We start from the raw sequence: 19,416 nt of genomic DNA on the forward strand, positions 1-19,416 counted from the left end.
GGCAGGATGTCGGATCCCTTCAGATTCCGCTCTCGGTCGCCCAGGCTCTTCTATGGTGGGCCGACAAAGGCAATCTGATGAAAGGGGCACAATTTTGGCAACCATGGCCGGAGGTGAAGATTGTGACTGATGCATCTCTCACAGGTTGGGGTGCTCATGCCAACGAGTTGACAGCCAGCGGCCGTCGGAGTCCAGACTCCACATCAACTAGTTGGAGCTGAGAGCCATCAGGCTGGCCCTGAAGGCTTTTCTGCCGTCTGTGCGGGGCAAGACTGTCCTGATTATGACGGACAACACAGTGGCCATGCATTACCTCAACAAAAAGGAGGGGGGGGGGTTGGGTCACTCCCATTGTGCAGGGAGGCGATGCAGCTCTAGTTCTGGCCCATCCAACAGGAAATCTCAATCTCTGCAGTTCCTCTGGCTGGAGACGAAAATGCAGCGGCGGGCGCTCTGAGCAGGCAGAGCGCAGTCTCTCACGAGTGGGAGTTGGCTCAGGATGTCCTTTTGGAGATCTTCGCCCTTTGGGGAACCCCACAAGTGGATCTCTTCGCCACCAGTCTCAACCGGAAGTGCGAGAGATTCTGCTCAAGGGAATTTCCTCTAAGAGGAGCTTTAGGAGACGCATTCGTGGTGGATTGGTCATTCCCACTGCTGTACGCATTTCCTCCAGTCCTCGTCATTCCTCAGGTGTTGCGGAGGTTACTGAGTTTCGGTTCCCGAATGATCCTCACTGCTCTGGATTGGGCCAGGAGAGTCTGGTACCCGGACCTTCTCGACATGTCCATCTGCCCTCCATGCCGCCTTCCCTACCGAGACGATCTGCTCTCACGAAAGGGGGTGGGGGGTCAGGCTCTCCATCCAGAGGTCAGGTCCCTCAACCATCATGCTTGGCATCTGAAAGTTTGAGATACAAGGATTGGGACCTCCCGGATGATGTGATGGAGGTGTTGGTTTCGGCCGGGAGGCCCGCATCAAAATCCTTGTACCGTTGGTGTTGGCGGAAGTTCTGCGACTGGTGCAGAGGTCAGAATGTGGATCCTTTCCAGTGTTCCATTCCTATGGTGTTTTTTTTTTGTTGCTTTCTTTAGCCCACGAGGGGCTTCAAGTGGGTACCATTTAAGGGTTACCTGTAGCGCTGTCTATATTTAAGCGCTCGTCTGAAGAGTGTTCTTACATTACGATTCCTTTTGATTTCAGTTTCTGAAAGGACTGTCTAATGTGTTTCCACTGTCCCCTTTCCAGGTGCCGGGTTGGGACTTGAATTTGGTTTTAAAGATTCTGATGGGAGCTCTGTTTGAGCCCTTACACTCTTGTTCGCTGAGACTGTTGTCTTTCAAAACTGTATTTTTAGTTGCGGTTACTTCCGCACACAGAGTGAGTGAACTGCAGGCACTTTCTGCCAAGCCACCCTTTACTGTTTTCCATAAGGACAAGGTTGTCATGAGGGTGCGACCTTTGTTTCTTCCGAAGGTTGTCTGAATTTCATTTGAGCCAGAAGGTGACTCTTCCGGCTTTTTATCCTCCTCCGCATCCTGGTAAGGAAGAGGAGAGGCTCCATAGGTTGGATCCTAGGAGAGCTTTGAGCTTTTATCTTTCACGGATGTCCCGGGTCAGAGTGAACGATCAGCTCTTTGTAGGTTATGCTGGACACCGATGGGTCAGGCGGTTTCCAAACAGACCTTGTCCAGATGGATTGTTTTGACTATCACTGAGTGCTACCGTTTGGCAGGGAAGAACCCTTCTGGCTCACTCTACTAGGGGTATGGCTACCGCCACTGCTCTACAAATGGGGTGTGGGGGTCCTATTCAGAATATTTGTGAAGCAGCCACATGGGCCTCTGTCCATACTTTTGTTAAACACTATTCCCTGGACTCTATCCATGGGCAGGATTTGGCCTTTGGTAAGGTAGTCCTCTATTCAGCCATTTGATTGAATACTCTAATTTTCACATCCTAAATTCGTTCCCTCCTCCATAGTGTGGTACTGCTTTGGGAGTCTGTCATAGATGTGGAATACTTCGGAGGACCCAAACCCTTCGAAGAAAGTTACTTACCAAACTGGTAACGTTCTTTCTATGGGATGTTCCTCCGACGTATTCCACATCGCCCTCCCAGCCTGCACCTCTGGAGAATGTTCCTCTGTGATTGCAGCTTCCATTTCCGCAAGGCTGTAGGCAGTTATACTGGCAGGAGACTGATGTTGCACGTTCTGGGGGGAAAAAAACTAAACTGAGGCAACGGGCGCCCGTGCGTCCTATATAGAACATCTGGTGACGTCGACCCTCGACAGAGGCTCTCGAGGGACATCGGATGGATGCAAGACGCCCTCTGCTGAAAAGTTTCTGAAGTGCACAGCTGTGGGACACTACTGTCATAGATGTGAAATATGTCGGAGGAACATCTCATCGAAAGAACGTTACCAGTTTGGTAAGTAACTTGTTTGTCTCCACTGAGAGCAAGCAAACTACACAGCAAGAGGCAAGTACCCCTTAGTTCACAGTACCTTAGGTCTGAAGGAATTGGTTCCAGCTGGCTTCTGTTCCTGTTGTAGTATGGCAGATCCTGTTCCTGGGCCTCAGTCGTGGGAACAAGAGGGAGGCCGCCTGGGGGCACCTGCACTACGGTGTGAAGATCTGCGGCAGCAATGGGCAAAGTTCAGATCAGTGGCACTGGGGGTGGGGGGGGGGGAAGAGTTTCAGTCTCTAGTGAATAGCACCACCGCCTTTCTCGGATACCTTGTGTGCTTTCGTTGCTTCTGGGGTCCAGCACTCTGTTGAGGTGGCTCAGGCTTGGTTAGTACTGCTTCGAGGGAGTCTGGAGGATCTTCCTGGAGCTCGGGGTCTGACTTAAAAATGATGCACTCGATTCTGGTGTTCCTCTCCCTGGAACTCGGTTCCTGCAGCAGCAATGGATGTAGAGCCAGCTTGGAGAGGATTTCCAGATGAGTTTGTCTTGTGGTCGATTGGTCCCACCAACTCAAGGGGAGAAGTCGTCCTTTGCAGGGCTTCTCTAGTCGGGGTGAATTCGGAGCTTCAGCACTGCAGCAGGGCTTCACCGGGCAAACCAACAGTCCAGGAGTTGCAGCAAGCTTCTCTTCCAAGTTCTTCTGATTCCTTAGTCCATTGGTCGACTCTGCCTTCCTTGCAGAAGACCTCACCTTTTTATGCAAGTCTCTCTCATTCATTCACAGCCTAGCTGTAACTCACACAGGGTGGCTGTCCTCCAAGGACAGCCAGCCAATCACCTTTGGGTGCATTCCTGTAACCAAGGAAACTAAGCACAGGGAGTTTCAGCACCTCCCTCGCTTCCTGCTTATTGGGTGCTGTACTGCAGCTGCAATTGCAGCCCGAGGTGGTAACACACAATGGTATGAACTAGTAAGCCACTGCCAGCAGCCATTAATTGTAGAAATGGTAACATAAAAATGTTGCATGAGAAAGTAGACAAAGGGGATACTAAGCAAACCCTCAGCACACTATTGTAAGATAGTGTGTGCTGGGTCTACAAAGTTACAAGTGTGTCAATGTGAAAAGATGATGCCTATGTAGTTTCAGACTCCAAAACCAAAAGAAACGGTGTTCAAATCAAAGAAAACTACGAGTGCGTGCGAAGAAGGTCTCCCTCTCTCCAGGATAAAAATGTAAAGTCCTAAAGTCCAGCGGAAGAGCTGGGGGTCTCCAATGTAGAAGGGCATTGGCACATTTCTGAGAATTCTCCCTAACAATTATTTATCTACACAACTCCTAGGTTCAGTCACCTTTCCTCCATCCTGTATGGGCGTCTCTCGCTAGCGACAGGAACAGAACCCTTTTTCACCCAAATTCATATGCACGTCTGGGCACGGCCCTGGGAGCATGCGCTCCCCTAATCCCGTCTGCTGACGCAGGAAGACCAAAAAGGTAAGCGTGCTCTTCTCAAAAGTACCCTGGCGGGGGCGACTCCTTCCCAGGAAAGCCTACAGACTGGAGGGGTCAGTGGCCTATGGGCTCGGATACCAGGATATGTCCCAAGGGGCCTAGCTCTGCCACTGGGCTCATGCCCGAGGGGGCGTCTACATGCAGCACAGTCGGCACTATCCAACTCATGGCCGAGGGCCAATTGCCTACCAGGCCCACGCCTGAGTCGCAGGTTGTCAACGCTGATGCATCCAGTCATGCAGGCCGAGCCCAGGCTCACGTTGTCCACTGCACGTGCGGAAGGCATGGCCAAAATGACAGCGCACAGACAAGATTGTGCCCACGACAGAAGTCTGCCAACATGGTGAAGCGCAAAGGCGAGACCCTGCAGGCTTGCCAGATCAGGGTCTTATGACTCTGGTCACATGGTCCATGTCCTACCTGACGTTCTCTGGTCACTCAAGGTACCAGGAGGGCATATACTCGCAAGTAGGGAGCAGACGGCAGTCCTTTACTCCACCTCAACCAGAGCCAGTGCAGGATCGGACCCAGCCTGTTTGCGAGGATATTTTTCCCCACAAATTCTTGACCCTCATGCGGTCCCCACAGATGGTGAACATCCTCAAGGGCATAAGCCAGGATATTCTGCCTTCCACACCCCCTCCTCAGCCGGTGCCTGCACAGCCCTTACCACCTCCACCTCTGTTGCCCATCCCACTGGTAGTTCCGGTAGCGGTGCCTACACCCCCAGTGCCCGCCCCTGGGCCGCCTTCAACAGCAGAACTGACACCTGCGGACCCAGGGGCCCCTTCTAACACAGGTGACCAACAGGACACAGACTAAGAGGAGCAGGACACGCCTTTCTCTGCTAGGGCATTCCATGAAAGGATTGCTGGGTTAGCAGACTACCTGGGCATCCCCCAACCACAGAGGGAGCCGCCAGAGTCAAGGGTACTGGCCCAAGTGCTCACCATTGAAGCTGAATCCAGATCGTGCATTGCTTTACAGAAGAACGTGGAGGACCTTGCTAAAAAGGTATGGCTCTAGCCCCATTCCACTCAGCAAACAAGATTGGATGCAAAGTTCAGGCAGGTGGAGGGAGACACTTGTCTCTTATCAGTGCACCCCCAACCTCTGTCTTCAGTCATTGCTGCAGCATCCATGAATGCCAAGCCCCAGACCTCCGCCACGATCACGGCAACTTCACCCTTGCTGGGCAAAGAAGAGAAAATGCTTGAGTCCTATGGGGAAAAGGTCTACTCAAACACAAGATTTAACCTCTGGCAAGCCAATGCCGATGCCATCCCGGCTGTGGCTAACCAACGGCTGTGGAGAGAGATAGCAGACTTCTTGCCGGATATCCCGGTTGATAAACAAACAAGGAGCGACTCGCAGAAGCAAATATTGTAGCACAGGACATCATGGAGTCCACGGTGGCGCACATAGATACTGCGAGCAGGGTTATCTGTGTGGCAACAGACATGAGAAGGACGGCATGGCTCAAGGCAAACAGATTCAATCCTGATGTCCAGTGCAGGATCCTAGACCTACTCTTCGAGGTCAGTGACTTGTTACAATCCTCCACTGTCGAGGAACTCGATAAGAGCAGCTCACAGACCACCAAATCCCTTGCCATCCTCATAAAGCCAGCAGCTAAGACCTTCTCACAGGGCCACTTTTGCTCAGACAAAGGCTGATGTTTTGTTGGTTTCCGGGGCTTCCAGTACCACCGGTCCAGGCAACCCGACAGGGCACCCAGCCAGCACAGGTGAAAACACTAGAAGTCTTCGCACAAGAGCCTTTTTTCAGTCCCTCTCTGTCATCTGCCTCAGACCCCAAAAAGAAATGACTGCTCTTCTGTCCAAAGCACCACAGTCGGGGGCAGGCTGGCCCTGCACAGTGAAGCTTGGCGTTCACTCTTTGCAGACTCATGAGTGATTTTGGTGGTGGTCTCAGGCTTCCGAATTCCCTTTCCACCGTTCGGGCCTCCCTCACTCTTGGAGCGCGAGGCGGCGGAGGAAGGTCCTCTCACTCAGCAGGTGCAGGGATTTTACTCCTGCATATTTGCCTTTCAAAAGAAGAACCAGGCGGGCCTGCGAGTGGTCCTAGATCTTTCCTTCCTCAATCTATACTCCCCCTGCCCCCCGGTCACACTGAACCAGGAATCAGGCCGGTTTGCAAAGTTAAAATATGTATTTATGTAGTTCTCAATATAATCACACTATGTTTAATGGTTATACAATAATCACCAATGGGGTGAGGTAACACTAAGCAATCTCTTTAATCACAAGGAGTAATAGTGAGCAAAACAGTTCAGCACAGAAAGTATACTTTTGTGTGTTCAGATCAAATAGCAGTGTGGTTACTATTTCCCCCTGCACACACCTCAACCCCCAACAAGCAATAGGAGGAGAAAGAGCAGGTATTCAGAAATGCAGAATTCAGACAAATGTCAATCCCAATTTCCCCCCAGCAACACAAGAGAGAAACAGACTTCATTGGCAAACTGTCAAAATGGTTTTTGAAGTGATCTGTGAATGGATTGGGTAAAACACTCAATATGGTTTAAATTGCTAACATTTTTTAAATTCTAATGGGAGATGCTTTAGATAGTTGTAGGCAAACACTAGCAATGTTTTGACACTAATGAGCACTATGAAAACCTAAAACTGAGGTCGGGAGCAATCAAAAGCTGTTTTACACGTGATAGAAATGTCCTAAAACAAAATTTGCTGCAAACTTTTCCGTGCACGGTAATCACGATTGCGGGTAAACTATATGGATTTGAGATTTTGTTTCTAGCATAAAATTTTGAGAAGTTATGGTCCTTTTAGTGGAGGTCGTTTTTCTGAGATAGGCGCAAGAATGGGAAAACGGGTTGCACTTTTAAAAGACAAATGAGATTTCTTTATACTAGATTATGACTATAGAAAGAGAATGCTACACATGAATCTCCATCAATCCTGGCCAGGGACCCTTCATGTGGTGGATAATCAATTTCTTTCTGGGTTTCAATTTATTGATTCACAATAGTAATGATTTATGATTTTAGACAACAACTGAGAGAAACTTAGCGCAAGAAAAGCTCTTGACAATTCAACAACACTCCGAACACTCCTAACACTACCGGTGCTGAATATAAGAGAGGATGGGTTTAAAACCGGGATTACTATGGACAGTACATATGCTAGTGAGACAGTTCTATCAATAGATACTCACTATCTGGGTTTTAAATGGAACCGTCAGGGATTCTGGTTCTGGGACAGACTGCTGGGCACACTGGATTGGACTGGGTCTGCAATGGTTCTGGTCACAGCTCGGCACAGGACTAGATCGGGTCTGCAATGGTTCTCTGGTCACAGCACAACTAGATTGGATCTTTTGGTTCTGGTAATAATTATTTTAGCAGGAAAGCAGTTACAGCACAGCCCGGCTGTTTCCTTTGTTCCCCTTAGGTTTTGTGGGATTCTTTCTGGTTCTGGAAATTCAAGGCCTAGTTCAAAATGGTTCAACTCATGGAATGGGCATTTCTGCTTGCCAAGTTTCTGGAGTCTGGAGCAAGGAATATGGATGGTTCTGTTTCAGGGTGCTTCGCCAGGATCAGGATAGTGGGTGAATCTGTGGGTCCACCTAAGTCCTCAGCTGTCTCTTTTTATGCATATGTTAAAGGGGGTGTGTGCTGAATTATCCTAAGTGCCGCCCCTTAGGCAGGCAATTGGCTAGACTCTCTTCTCTCCCTTGATTGGAGAAGAAAACAGGGTGTCACCATGATGATGTGGGTTTATGAGTCAGAGAATCCTCCCCTTGTCCCTTTGAACATAAAATCTACTTTTGATACAATACATATTAATATGTGTGCAATCTTTATCACAATAACAAATATAAATCACATATTTTGTGTAGCAGATACTCCTCCAACCCTCGACGCTGTCGGATCTTGTCTGCTTTTGACAGAATTTTGCCCTTATGGTCCGGAACACACTATCCAGTTTATCCGAAAATTTGTACAAATGTGCGCATTACATATGGGCATAAGAGTATGAAGTTTAGAGCTTTTGGCATAAATACATTTGGTGTAAAACCATATTTTCCGCTACTACTTCCAAGAACATCTCACTGAGTTCTGGCGTCTCTTAAACCGTGCATCCAGAAATCACATTAACAAATCTGTTGACATATTTTTCACAATTTTACACAGTAATTTGTCTGTCTTTTTAAAAATGTACTTTTGCCTTTCTTAAACAACAAATGGTGGTTTGTCTCTGCCTCTTTCTTCTCCTGGCAGCTCAGAAGCAATCTCCACCCCCTTCCTTCTGGGGGAGGCCGTTTATGACTTCACACTCTGCATATCCTTTCAGCCAGAGGAAGTCAATCATCCTCTTCCCCTGCAGCCCAAGTTCTCCTCCCCTGATCTAATCATCACAGAGGTGTAATTTCCTGGTGGGGTGAAGCAGAAGGGAGATACCAGGCCTTCTTGGGGCGAAGCTGTGGGACTGGTTTGATTGCTTTTAGGGAGGCTTAATTTAAATGTCATTGTTACTTTTTCTTTCTTGGTTTAAAACAAACTTGCAATTTTCAAAACAAGCAGCTAGAACACTTATTCCAGCTTCCAAACCATGGGATTTAAATAGTTACAACCTAGGTTACTCTTAATAACAGGTCACTTAGTTTTCAGACATTCGTTTCAGTTGCACAAGTTTAAATTCTTTTGATGCAAGCTACTGACAGCTGTCATACAGGCGGCCGTTGGCACTGCGCCCAGATTTTGACAGATTTCACAGGCAGGCAACTTTTTACTGTGAATGTTTTGATGACAAGTTCAGCTTTTCAGGACATTGTATGTCCATAATTTCTTGCACCAAGTGAATTGTAGCACCCAGCAAGAATATTGGATGTTTTATGGTGTTTTGGACCGGCATTCTGCAGTTTCAGCAACCAGAAAAAGATTTAAAACAAGATTCTGGATTTCTTTCAGCAAAGCACTGCTTTTCATACAGGCTCCATTTTTACTTGTTGTGCAGCCCAGTGACATGTTTCAGCAGTGAGGTCTCCGTTCCACCACTGACAACATGCATGGCAGATTTGGCAGCCATCTTTTCGTGTTGCATAGTGCGATTTCCACAGGTTTTGGCCTGCACAGGGGTTTTGCAGCCATTTTGATAATTCTGGCACCATCAGCACACCGGGATTCCGCAGGGTAGAGCATAAGTAGGTTAATACATCCCACAGCCCCAGGTGCTGTCTTTCTCGGCGTACCTAGCCATATCAGGGGTCCAGGTAGACCCTGAAGAACAGACCTAGCAGCCATTTATTTTATGAAGTTCTTAGTTGGACTTTAGAAAAACTGCCCCTGACAAGAGGATGTCTGGAAAGTAACTAGTGCTACTTGGAGGAAAGAGAAGGGGCACTGTCCCCACTGCACTCCATGGAAGATTGCTTTTACTGCAACAGTAAAATGCAAACGCCATAAAAGGGAGATGGCAACTCCTCTACTGGTGGACCCAAGGGACCCAACACAACATTACAAAAGGGACCTTTGTGATGCTGCCATAGTAAAGCATGGAGCCAAAAGTAAGTGGAAAGGTATCCTCACACTAGTACATTATAGGAGTGGTCAAGTGATCCAAGAACAAAGGCAAACGCAGGATTTAAGAGATAGAAAGTCCCGCCTTCAAAGTCAATGAAAACAATCGCATCGCCCAGGTCTTGAGAACCGGTGTACCCATCTCACCAGAACTTTTTTTGATACCCTCAGTGATTTCCTTGAGGTTCGAGTCTAAAGTTCTGGCCGTGCTCCTTGTAATATTGCAGGACTGATTTTCTCCAGTTCACCTTGTACCAGAGAATTATTTCCATCTCCTCCTCAGGTAAATCAGGGTGGGAGCTTAGCTTTCTGAGAGTCAAGTCTGTTGCCTGCAAAAAGACACTTTATTTCTAGGGTGTTAATGTGAAAGGCTTTTTAATGTCTCACTCCACTTGATGGTGTTTGCCAGGGGCTCTAAGGTAACGCTCATTACTCGCATTCAGACTGTATTGCCGTGCCACATTGTTGAAAACATTTTTCATTTCAAAGTAATAGTTATACTGGATTGTCTGCCCCACTTCCCTCTTAAAAGTTGGCCTTGATTTGATTGACTGCAGTTACTAGTAGGTAAAACAAGGAAAACTCAACTATTGCCCATCTGATGTTTGAGTTTAACTCGCGTTTTGAATTCACCTGCTATCCTCTTGGATCACTTTTTCCTACAGTACCCTCTATTGTTGCTTTAACATAACGGAACCCTCTATTTGACAGTACTGTCTTAATTACTCTTGTGTGGCCTAATATATCAAGTGTTGCGAGACCTACAAATTTGGACCTCACAGCTTCAAAAATCAGTTGTGTGGTGCTGCTTCATTTGAAGATAAAACCGTATGTAGTAGGTGCAGATCACTATATAAATCCCTCAAACAAATCCTAAAATCTGTTAACTTGATTTTGGGGAAACCCTGTCAAATATTACTGCACTGTTGCTTTTTTATCTTTGGGTATTGTTTCTGAAGTGCCATTTCCTTTTTGTTTTTATTTTCTTACAGAAGGAGCTCCCTCGAGTTTTGAAGGAAATCTATCGGGAATAAAAAGGTAACACATTATGCACCAATTCAGTATAACTTGTTAATAAGGTGACCATAACCAACAGGGCTTATACCCGATGAATTGGTACTTTGCATCAGTACTATGATCGTCGGGCTTGTTCAAGCACTATTTTATAAAATGTATATCAAATTAAGCATTGAGCCACACCTTCCAACATTTAAATGGAGGCTATTTTGGGGTCAACTAATTTGAAATCTAGTATTGCTCACCTGTTTTGAATGTTCAACCTCATACATGGTACCATTTTAAAATGGTTGCTCTAATGTTTTTCAGGTACTTGCAAGTCTCATTTCCCCCATACTCATAGTACATTTCGTCATCCTGGGACAGGACGGGAATATGATCACCTGTTTGGTTTGTCCACAAAGCAGAGTGCATACATGGCACTGTGTGCCTTCTGAAGCCCTGCCCCATATTCTCTACTCTCAGCAACCAGTCCAACTGTCCGCATATGGCAATGCAGGGTTTTCCTGCCTTTGTTCCTGTGACTGCCAATTTCATCTTTTTCCCGTGGCTCTTTCTAGGTTTTGCAGCATCAGTCACCTGCTTATGCCAGAGTTAAAGGGCTTCTTGGGTGAGCATTTATGATCCCAGATACCCACATGCTATGCCTTGATTTCTGGGGACGGGATCATTGCTGGGACTCTTGCTTGTATTGCTGTACTTTCAGTACGTACACGCTCTGTTGCAGGCTGCCGGTTGGAGGAGGTCTTCGGTCATCTAGTGATTTGTCATTTTCAAGTATTTGCGAATCTTGAATCTGTGCGGTGGATCTGAAGGATGCTCATCTCCACCTTCCTATACGTCTGGAGCAGAGATGCATTTTGTTGGAAGCCTCCATTTTCACGCTAGCTCTCTCCACTTTGGCTTGAGCTCTGCTTCCTGCCCATTTACCAAGAAGGCTACAATTGCAGGGTTTCTTCGCCTACAAAGGTGTCCTTGTATATCTATACCTGGACAACTGGCTGGTGGGGGCCCATTCTCAGATATCGAGGGCACAGTCGTAGCGTACGATCTTCTTTTTGACCTGGGCCTGTCTGCGAACCTAGAAAAGTTGTTGACGGCATCTCTGGACCGGATCCTTATTGACGTACACTGGAAAAGTGCACACGTTTCTTCCCAAAAACTGAGCGATTTACACTTTGATCACTCTTTCAGCTGGACCAGAATGAATGTTTGGTGGTTTCAGAGGCTGTTGGTCCTCATGGATTCCCGCATTCTTGCAGCCGCATTGGCACACCATAAGGGGATGTAACTCTTTTGGTGAGTGTCCTGGTCACAGGGTTTTGATCAACAGTCTAAACTGCTTGCATTCTCAGAGGAAATCTGACAGAATATGGTGTGGTGGACATGTATGGTATACCTGTCAATGGGGTTCCATTTGGAGAACCTTTGCCCCAGTTGACCATCACAACACTCCTTTTAAGGGATTGGGTGCGAGACTGGGCGCTCTTGAAATGTACAACTTAAACTTGGGACTGCAGGGGATTACATAAAGAGTTTAGGGACATCTTTCTAGCTCTCGAGGCACAGTTGCCCAACACAAGGAACAAAATTGTTTACATTTTGATTGGCAACTCAATATCATTGATTTATGTAAACATGCGGGGGTATTTGGTCATCAGCACTGGCCTGTTTGGCAGCCGAGATGTGTGATAGGTGGTTCACCATGTTATATTTTAAGCTCTTCTGACCCAGGGCTTGCAAAACATTAAAGACTTTGGAATGACTGGCTACCGCAAACCATGAGCGAAAATTAAACCAGGAGTTGAAACCTGAACTGTCCTCACTGGGGCTTTGCCACTCATCAGAACAGGAGGAAATGTCCCCTTTTTGCTTTACAGCAGGGCCTGGGCCCAGCTCCCTATGCAGTTTTCTAGAGATTTCAAAGCAGGAGAATGTATGCCTTCCCATTTCTCCTCTGCCCTTAATTCATTAACTCTTCTGAAATGTCAGATCACAAGGCTGCTTCCTAATATTAATAGCTCCTTGGTGACTGGCCAGGATTTGATGTCACAACCTGAATCTGTATAAATGTGATGAGTCTACCAATTGGCTTGGCCTGCTATGCCAGAAGGGGGCTGCCGTCCCACCCAGCTCTCTTCCCGGCCCCCCAAACAACCGAGGTCTTCAGCAGCCTGGTTTCTCAGCAGTTTATCTTAAACCATCTTGCCTGCTCTGCAGATAGCATATACATTATTCAAGTAACAAGAAAGGATTATAACTGCTCAGAGTACAAGCGCAAGAGACCAGGTTCTGACACTAATTCCTAAGAATAGTAAACATCTGCTCTGACTATTTAGATGTGGATGCTTCCGTAATTCATATGACTCTTTTAGGACGATCTGTTATTGGTGCTCCTGTCAACTCCGACCAGGTGTCTTTTTCCATATCCATTCCAGTGGTCAAATGCCACTTTGATGGCTTGTCACCTGCCCCTACCCCCTCTATCTCCAGAGGAGGCCAAATCCTGCTCAGTGGGATCTATTCGGTCTCGATGGCTTTCAGCATAAATCATTGGTTGAAGCAAACGCTTGCTGGGCAGCCTGGAAAACTGCTTATTTGTGGCTGTCATTTAAGCGAGGCAAATCCGACAACCAGGCTCTCTGCTAGGATCCCTTTAGTGTTCCACAAGGATAAGATGGTTCTTCGGACACATCCCTCCAATGATCCTGTTGGGTAGGATTTCCTTCTTGTGTAATCCCTCCCACTTTGTAAGTCCCCCAGCATTTTTGCTGGACTATTGGATTTTTGGGCTATTTCTCCAGAGTGTGGGAACCTTTTTCCACACTATCATTCTTTTACTCTGTACTTGATAAACAGTTTGATCTCTTTTTTTTTTTTTAATACCTTTTAATGGTGTTATGCTTTCCGCCTTTGTTTCTGGCATCTACCTTTACTATTGCAGCATACAGCACTTTCTGTGCAGTGTTGCTGGAAACTCCTTGAGCTTCCCTTTATTTTACCTGGGTTAACTAGTTACCAGGGTGGGGTCGGGGGCACCCTTTTGTCCCTCCTGTATTTTTTGTGTGGTCAGCACACCCCACCTTATGTGGAGTGTTCAGGAGAAACATTGTCTATCTTTTCTCACTGCTCCAGTAACCTTGTTACTGTTGCAAGTTCATCTGACAGGCTGGTGGCAGTGTACCTTTTTGCACCAGCAGCTGTAGTAGGGAAACCGGTCATAATTTGCAGAAAATAGTTGCTATACGTTTTGGATCCCTGGTCATGATGACTTGTTTATACCTAAGGTGAAAGGGGTTGAGCAAAGGGATTCTTCCTTTTTTGACAGGGGCTGTTGTGGTTGAGGAAAGCAATGTAGAAAACAGGATCCTACTAGCTACCCTACTTCCACACACATGGTGGTCGGTGACTCAAAGAGCATATGTAACACACAGGCTGTCAGTGGATCTATACACAGCCGTACACCAGATTCCGTAAAGAATACATATTTTAATTGATATACATTTTAACATGAAGTTTAAAAGCAATAGAGCAGATATATAGGAAAAAATATAATTGCTTAGCGTTTATGAAGGAGCCATACATAATGTGACTCAGGGCGCAAACACAAGATGTTAAATGTTATTTCAGTCTTTTTGTGATGTTAGTAACGAAAAGTTACAGATAAGATCAGTCTCCATGTAAGAATCACTTCTCATGGAGAGTCAACACTTATTTGTGTTTCTAGGTATTGAAAAATCACCAGTATGGACTACGTCTTTTATCAATGTGTCTTCAAAACCCGTCTTCAGGATGCTTGGCACAGTTGGTATCGGGGCAAGTTCACACTTTTCTTCGTGCACAAGGCCTTGTGCATCAAAACACAAACATTAAAACAAAGAATAAATGTGTATTTAAGTATCTGGTTGGTCTAGTTTACATGTTAGAATTTAGTCTATTGTGTGGACATGTCTGAGTATCACACAAGAACTAAACTTTTATTGAAGTTTTTCTGAGTGTGTGAAGTCTTTTCTGGATGGTTATCTCGCTCGAAGGTTAATCTGCGGAGGTTGCACCAATTGCAACTACAAAGGAAGAGGCAAACACTTTTAGTATTGGCCGCAGTTAAATCTGTAACTTAATTACATTTCGTGTTTAAATCATTTGTTCCATCTACAGACTGATCTGTTCTATTCAGAGGAGAGTCTCTCAATGTATTGGTGCAGCCACATCTTCACGGAGAGCAATGCTAATATCAGCTTTCTCCTTTGATGTTTGACTTTATGAATGCAGGTATCTCAGAACATAGTTACCTGCAATCTATGTGCACAGTTTTGTTTCCAGTTGTAAATGTAAAGTTGTGTCCAAAAATTGAGCACAACAGACATAATGGTATTTAACTTGTGTGCTGCAGAAAAAAACGAATCTATAAACTGCAGCACTTTTTGATGTTTTTCATATCAAAGACTGTGCATGTATCATTGTCCTAAATGTGAATCTGCCTCCATGGGTGGATGGGATAATCAATTATTACACTCATATGATGGGTATCTGTTTAATTCAAATGCAGCTTAGGGGAGAATCATGCTGGTTTTCCTTTTTCTTATTCTATCCGCACCATTACACACAGTTACTGCTGCTTCACGTCAGCATGCCATCTGGTGAAACAAACACATGCATATTTTACACGCGGGTTTGTACATACGACAGCGCTCAGGTAATAGATCTCCAAGTGCATCTAATATGCTATGCATGCGAGAACAACTTACTTTTTATTTCAATATGGAGCTGTCGTCTCAAGCCAAACACTGTGTCAGCACTGCAATGCGAGTGATGCCGCACGAAGGAGCTCCCTCTTTTGTTTCTATCCTATATGTATCATGTTTATCACAGGATACATGTGCTAGCAGTGTAAGGAAAGGCGAACACCATCAAGCAAAGTAATAAGCTCCCTCACTTGTATGTTCAATATGAAGTTACATTTAGTACATTTCCCAATGCATCTAAAATGCTATGCATGCGAGAGTAACTACTTGTTATTTCAGTATGGAGCTATCGTCTCAAGGCAAACGATGTGTCCACGCTGCAATGCGTGCGATGCCCCATGGGAGGGCTAACTCTTGTTTCTTTCCTATGTGTCTCATGTAATCACAGGATGCTGGTGCTCTCGGAGTAAGGAAAGGTGAGTGCTATCTTGGAAAGTCATGGGCTACCTCTACTTTTATATACAATATGATGTTGAATTTAGTATCAGAAACATGATCTACGCTAATATCATGGCCGCATATGTAGGTTACACTTACTTAAATCTGTGATCTAAGCACTCTAAGCATTACACGGGTCATATATCAGATCCGACAATGGTGACCGGTCTCCAATATTAGAATACAGCGGTGGGGGCAGACGACGGCACTTTATTATATCACCCAAACTAGACCTACTGCATTTTTTATCTTGTTGGCGGTCCCCATTTCTTGCAGTGCATGGAATCCCAAAGGGACCATGCCTTACTTGGGCAGTTAGTGGATAAATAGATTGCGCTCGATCGAGATTTAGACCGGATTTGACTGTGTCCAAGTCGAAGATCCTTTTCTGTTAGTTTTTGGAGGGCCAGATCTGTCTCCACCGCATGGGTAGGCTTTCATGGTTTGAAGAACAAACTAGTTGATGCCGTCCTGTGTGTGTTTAGCTGCTTTGAAATGTGCCACGACGGGCTTGTCAGCCACCTCATTTATAACGCACGAGCGATGCTCACATGTTTGCTGTTTGATAGGTCTTTTGGTCTTGCCAATATATAGCAGACAATAGGGACACCTGATCCCATAGAGCACTCATTTGGTCAGCCATTTCGTAAACGTTCTCAGGGGCCATATACTGCCATTAAGGTCCACTTGTTTGGTATTACTGGTTAAATGGCACACTGAGCAGTGACCACATCTAAAGTGTCCAGATACCGGCGGTAAATGTCACAATGTATTTTGTGTGGGTTGTAGATTTGGTCAACTGCATAGGTGTGAACTAATTTGTCTTTCAGGTTTGGCATTCTTTTGAACGCGAACCTGGGGGTATTCAATTTGAAGTCTTCTGTCTGAGTCATCTTTCAATGTTTTAGAATGGCTCGTCTCAGTTCATTACTAATCGGTGAAAACAATGTAACACAAGTTATCTTATTTTCTTGGGTCTTATTCTGTTTAAACAGTTCTTGCGATTTGTTATTACGTGCCCGTTTCATAGATTATCTGATTGATGGTGTGGGGTGAATAGCTGTGGTTTCGTAGTTTCAGACCTGTTAGTTTTGTAGTCATCCACATTGCTACAGTTACTTATGATGTGTAAGAATTGCCCAAAAGGTCCATTTTCGCGTAGAGTGAGGATGGAAGCTACTATAAAGTAGAGTATTTTTGTCAGTGGGTTTTTTTATTCAAGGTAGTCTCAAGTTTGTTATGATTTGCCCTGAAAAGGTGAAGGTCTAGAAATGCTATTTTAGCTTTGTGATGTCATCGTGAATTTTATCGAAGGTACTTGTGAGTTGGGCCATAGTACAAACGTAGTCAATTGTTCCCTGTTGCCATTCGACAACATTAACACATTGTCTATATAACGATGCCAGAATGTTATCTGAGTAAGGAAAGGGTTCGTATCTGCATACATTGTCTGTTGTTCAAAATTATCCATATACAGATTGGCCAAGTCGGGGGCAAAATTTGCCCCCATACTAGTCCCGTGAAGCTGTTTATAATAAGTGCCGTCCCATAGGAAAACATTCTTTGAGAGCCAACCCAATATACTCAGCAATAATGTCGGACAGGACTGATTGTCTCTTCTTTCCAGGTACTGGTGCATTATTTTGATGCATGTGGTCTGGGGTATATTGGTGTATAGGGATTCGACATCTAATGTCACAAGAGTATCCCAGGGGCCAATGTTTAAGCAAACTATGATATTGATCATTGCAGTAGTGTCTTGTTTATAAGACCGCATTTTGGTCAACAAAAGGTCTTAGAAAAATATCTGCATAGATGGATAGTAGCTCAAGTAGTGAGCCAATGGCAGATACTGTTGGTCTACCTGGGGGGTGTCTGTCCGTGTTTATGTACTTTGGGTAGAACATAAAATGCTGGAGTAATTGGAATTTTGTTTTTATCCGGGACGCATTCTCCTCCTGATCAATGCACCCTTGGTCAAAGGCGCGTTGCATAAGGCTAGATATTTCATCAGATAATCCAGCAGTTGGATTTCCCACAAGCTTTTTGTAAAATGTGTATCTTCCATTTGTTTGTTAACCTGTGTGTGGTATGCTGCGGTATCCCACAGAACTATTCCGCCCCCTTTATCAGCTGATTTGATTATTTAGGAGGGGTTTGCTTCTAACTGTTTTAGAGCAATACATTCGCCCTTAATTAAATTGTCTTTCTGATGGTTTCTGGTTTCAAACACATACTTGACCTCTCAGAGTATTTTGTTTTCAAAGGCCAGTATCTCTGGTGATACCACCATTGAAGTGGACTAAAGAAGGAAGGGGGGTTTTAAGCCTGATGTGCTAGTATCTGTGGGAATCGCATTGCTGTGATTACGGAAGAAGTACCTTAGCCTTAGTATTTGAAAGAAGTTCTTCATCTCTAATTCTGTTTTGAATTCATTCGTTGTGTTGGTCGGAACAAATGATAGACCCTTGCTTAATAGGCTGGATTCAATCGGACTTAGAGTGTGTGAGCTTAGATTGAAAATCGGGACTACCAATTCGGGGGTGGAGGTTGCCACTGGCGGGTACGCATTGCTTGGTTTCCCCACTGTCTGTTTCTGACTAGTCTTCCCTTGGCCTTGAAAATATTGACCCCTTTGTTGTCGTCGTCGTCCTCCTCTGTTTGTGGAGGGTTGGCCCGTGGTGTAGTCGGAGTCAATATTGTTGGAGTTTGAAAAAGTGACATATTTATTGTTACAGGGTTTGGTGTTTTGATATCCCCTGGAATTACCTTGGTTAGCATTTAATTTTTGAAAAAAAACAGGAACTAGGTAAGGGAATGTGATTTCCTCTTTATAATTGAAAATATTGTTCAATTTCCATATATTCTTGTTCAGGGTAAAAGATTTAAATGTTTCCATTTCTTTGCATATGTTAAGTAATTTTTTTATGTCCGGTATTACAGACTCTGCTGAATTTTCTTTTGTAGAGTCAGGAGTTCTTCTTTTTGTTGGTTAGCTTCTTCCTCTGCCGTCTCGATAACTACAGTCTCTGGAGGATTTGTTACCTACTCCACTGACATTTTTCATACATTTCGGATTGTCCAAGAAAACCTGGGGAATATTTCTGACTTGACGGCCTTTTGGGATGACTGTGGCCTTCAGATACTCGACTATGAGTTGGCCGTGTGACTGTTCTAATTATTTTTTTTCTTTTTTGAGTCAGAGTCTAAGTCATTCGGGTTATTGACTTGGATGGCTGTTGCTGCTGTTCTTACTTAAGCCGCCTTCTACCTTCCTGAGTGGGAGAGGTTTTGATGGATCTTTTGTCTTTGGTGGGAATCCCTTGGAAAGTCTGCCAAGGCTGTGATTGCCTGAAAGAACAAAGTGGGGGAGGTAACCAAACTCCACTGGTCTTTGTCCTGCAATGTCCCTGCCTAGAACCAATTTGAACTTGGAGGCGGGCTGTCCCCCTGGAAGGCCCCCCCCACCCCTCCCCCAGCTTCAGCCAGTTTTCTTGCACAAAAGGTGAGTCTTCTGGTGCTGAACCTCAGTCAACCACTGGACTGAAGATCCGAAGAGGAATTCGTAGAAGGACGTCTCATCAGCTTCCAAGCGAACGCCAGAGCCGTTGAGTGACCGCTGAAGAACCAACCACAAATTCAGAGTGACGGGAAAGATCTCTTGAAGATGACTTACTCCCCTGGACTGGTGGGCCTAACCACTCTCAAGATCACCTGCATTTTGCACCATCCC

The 19,416-nt window shown here is 45.4% G+C and overlaps 1 protein-coding gene across 1 annotated transcript in view; it reads left to right on the forward strand.

The window, feature by feature from the left end:
- The window catches only part of TRIM28 (tripartite motif containing 28), a 980,216-nt gene that overhangs the window by 432,206 nt on the left and 528,594 nt on the right, over window positions 1-19,416 (forward strand). The window contains exon 11 of the mRNA XM_069639014.1: window positions 10,476-10,521. Coding sequence (XP_069495115.1) covers window positions 10,476-10,521 — 46 coding nt within the window. The remainder of the gene's footprint in view (window positions 1-10,475; window positions 10,522-19,416) is intronic.

The sequence above is a fragment of the Ambystoma mexicanum genome, chromosome 1q (genome assembly GCF_040938575.1).
Source record: "Ambystoma mexicanum isolate Mex_15411 chromosome 1q, UKY_AmexF1_1, whole genome shotgun sequence".
Lineage (NCBI taxonomy): Eukaryota > Metazoa > Chordata > Amphibia > Caudata > Ambystomatidae > Ambystoma > Ambystoma mexicanum.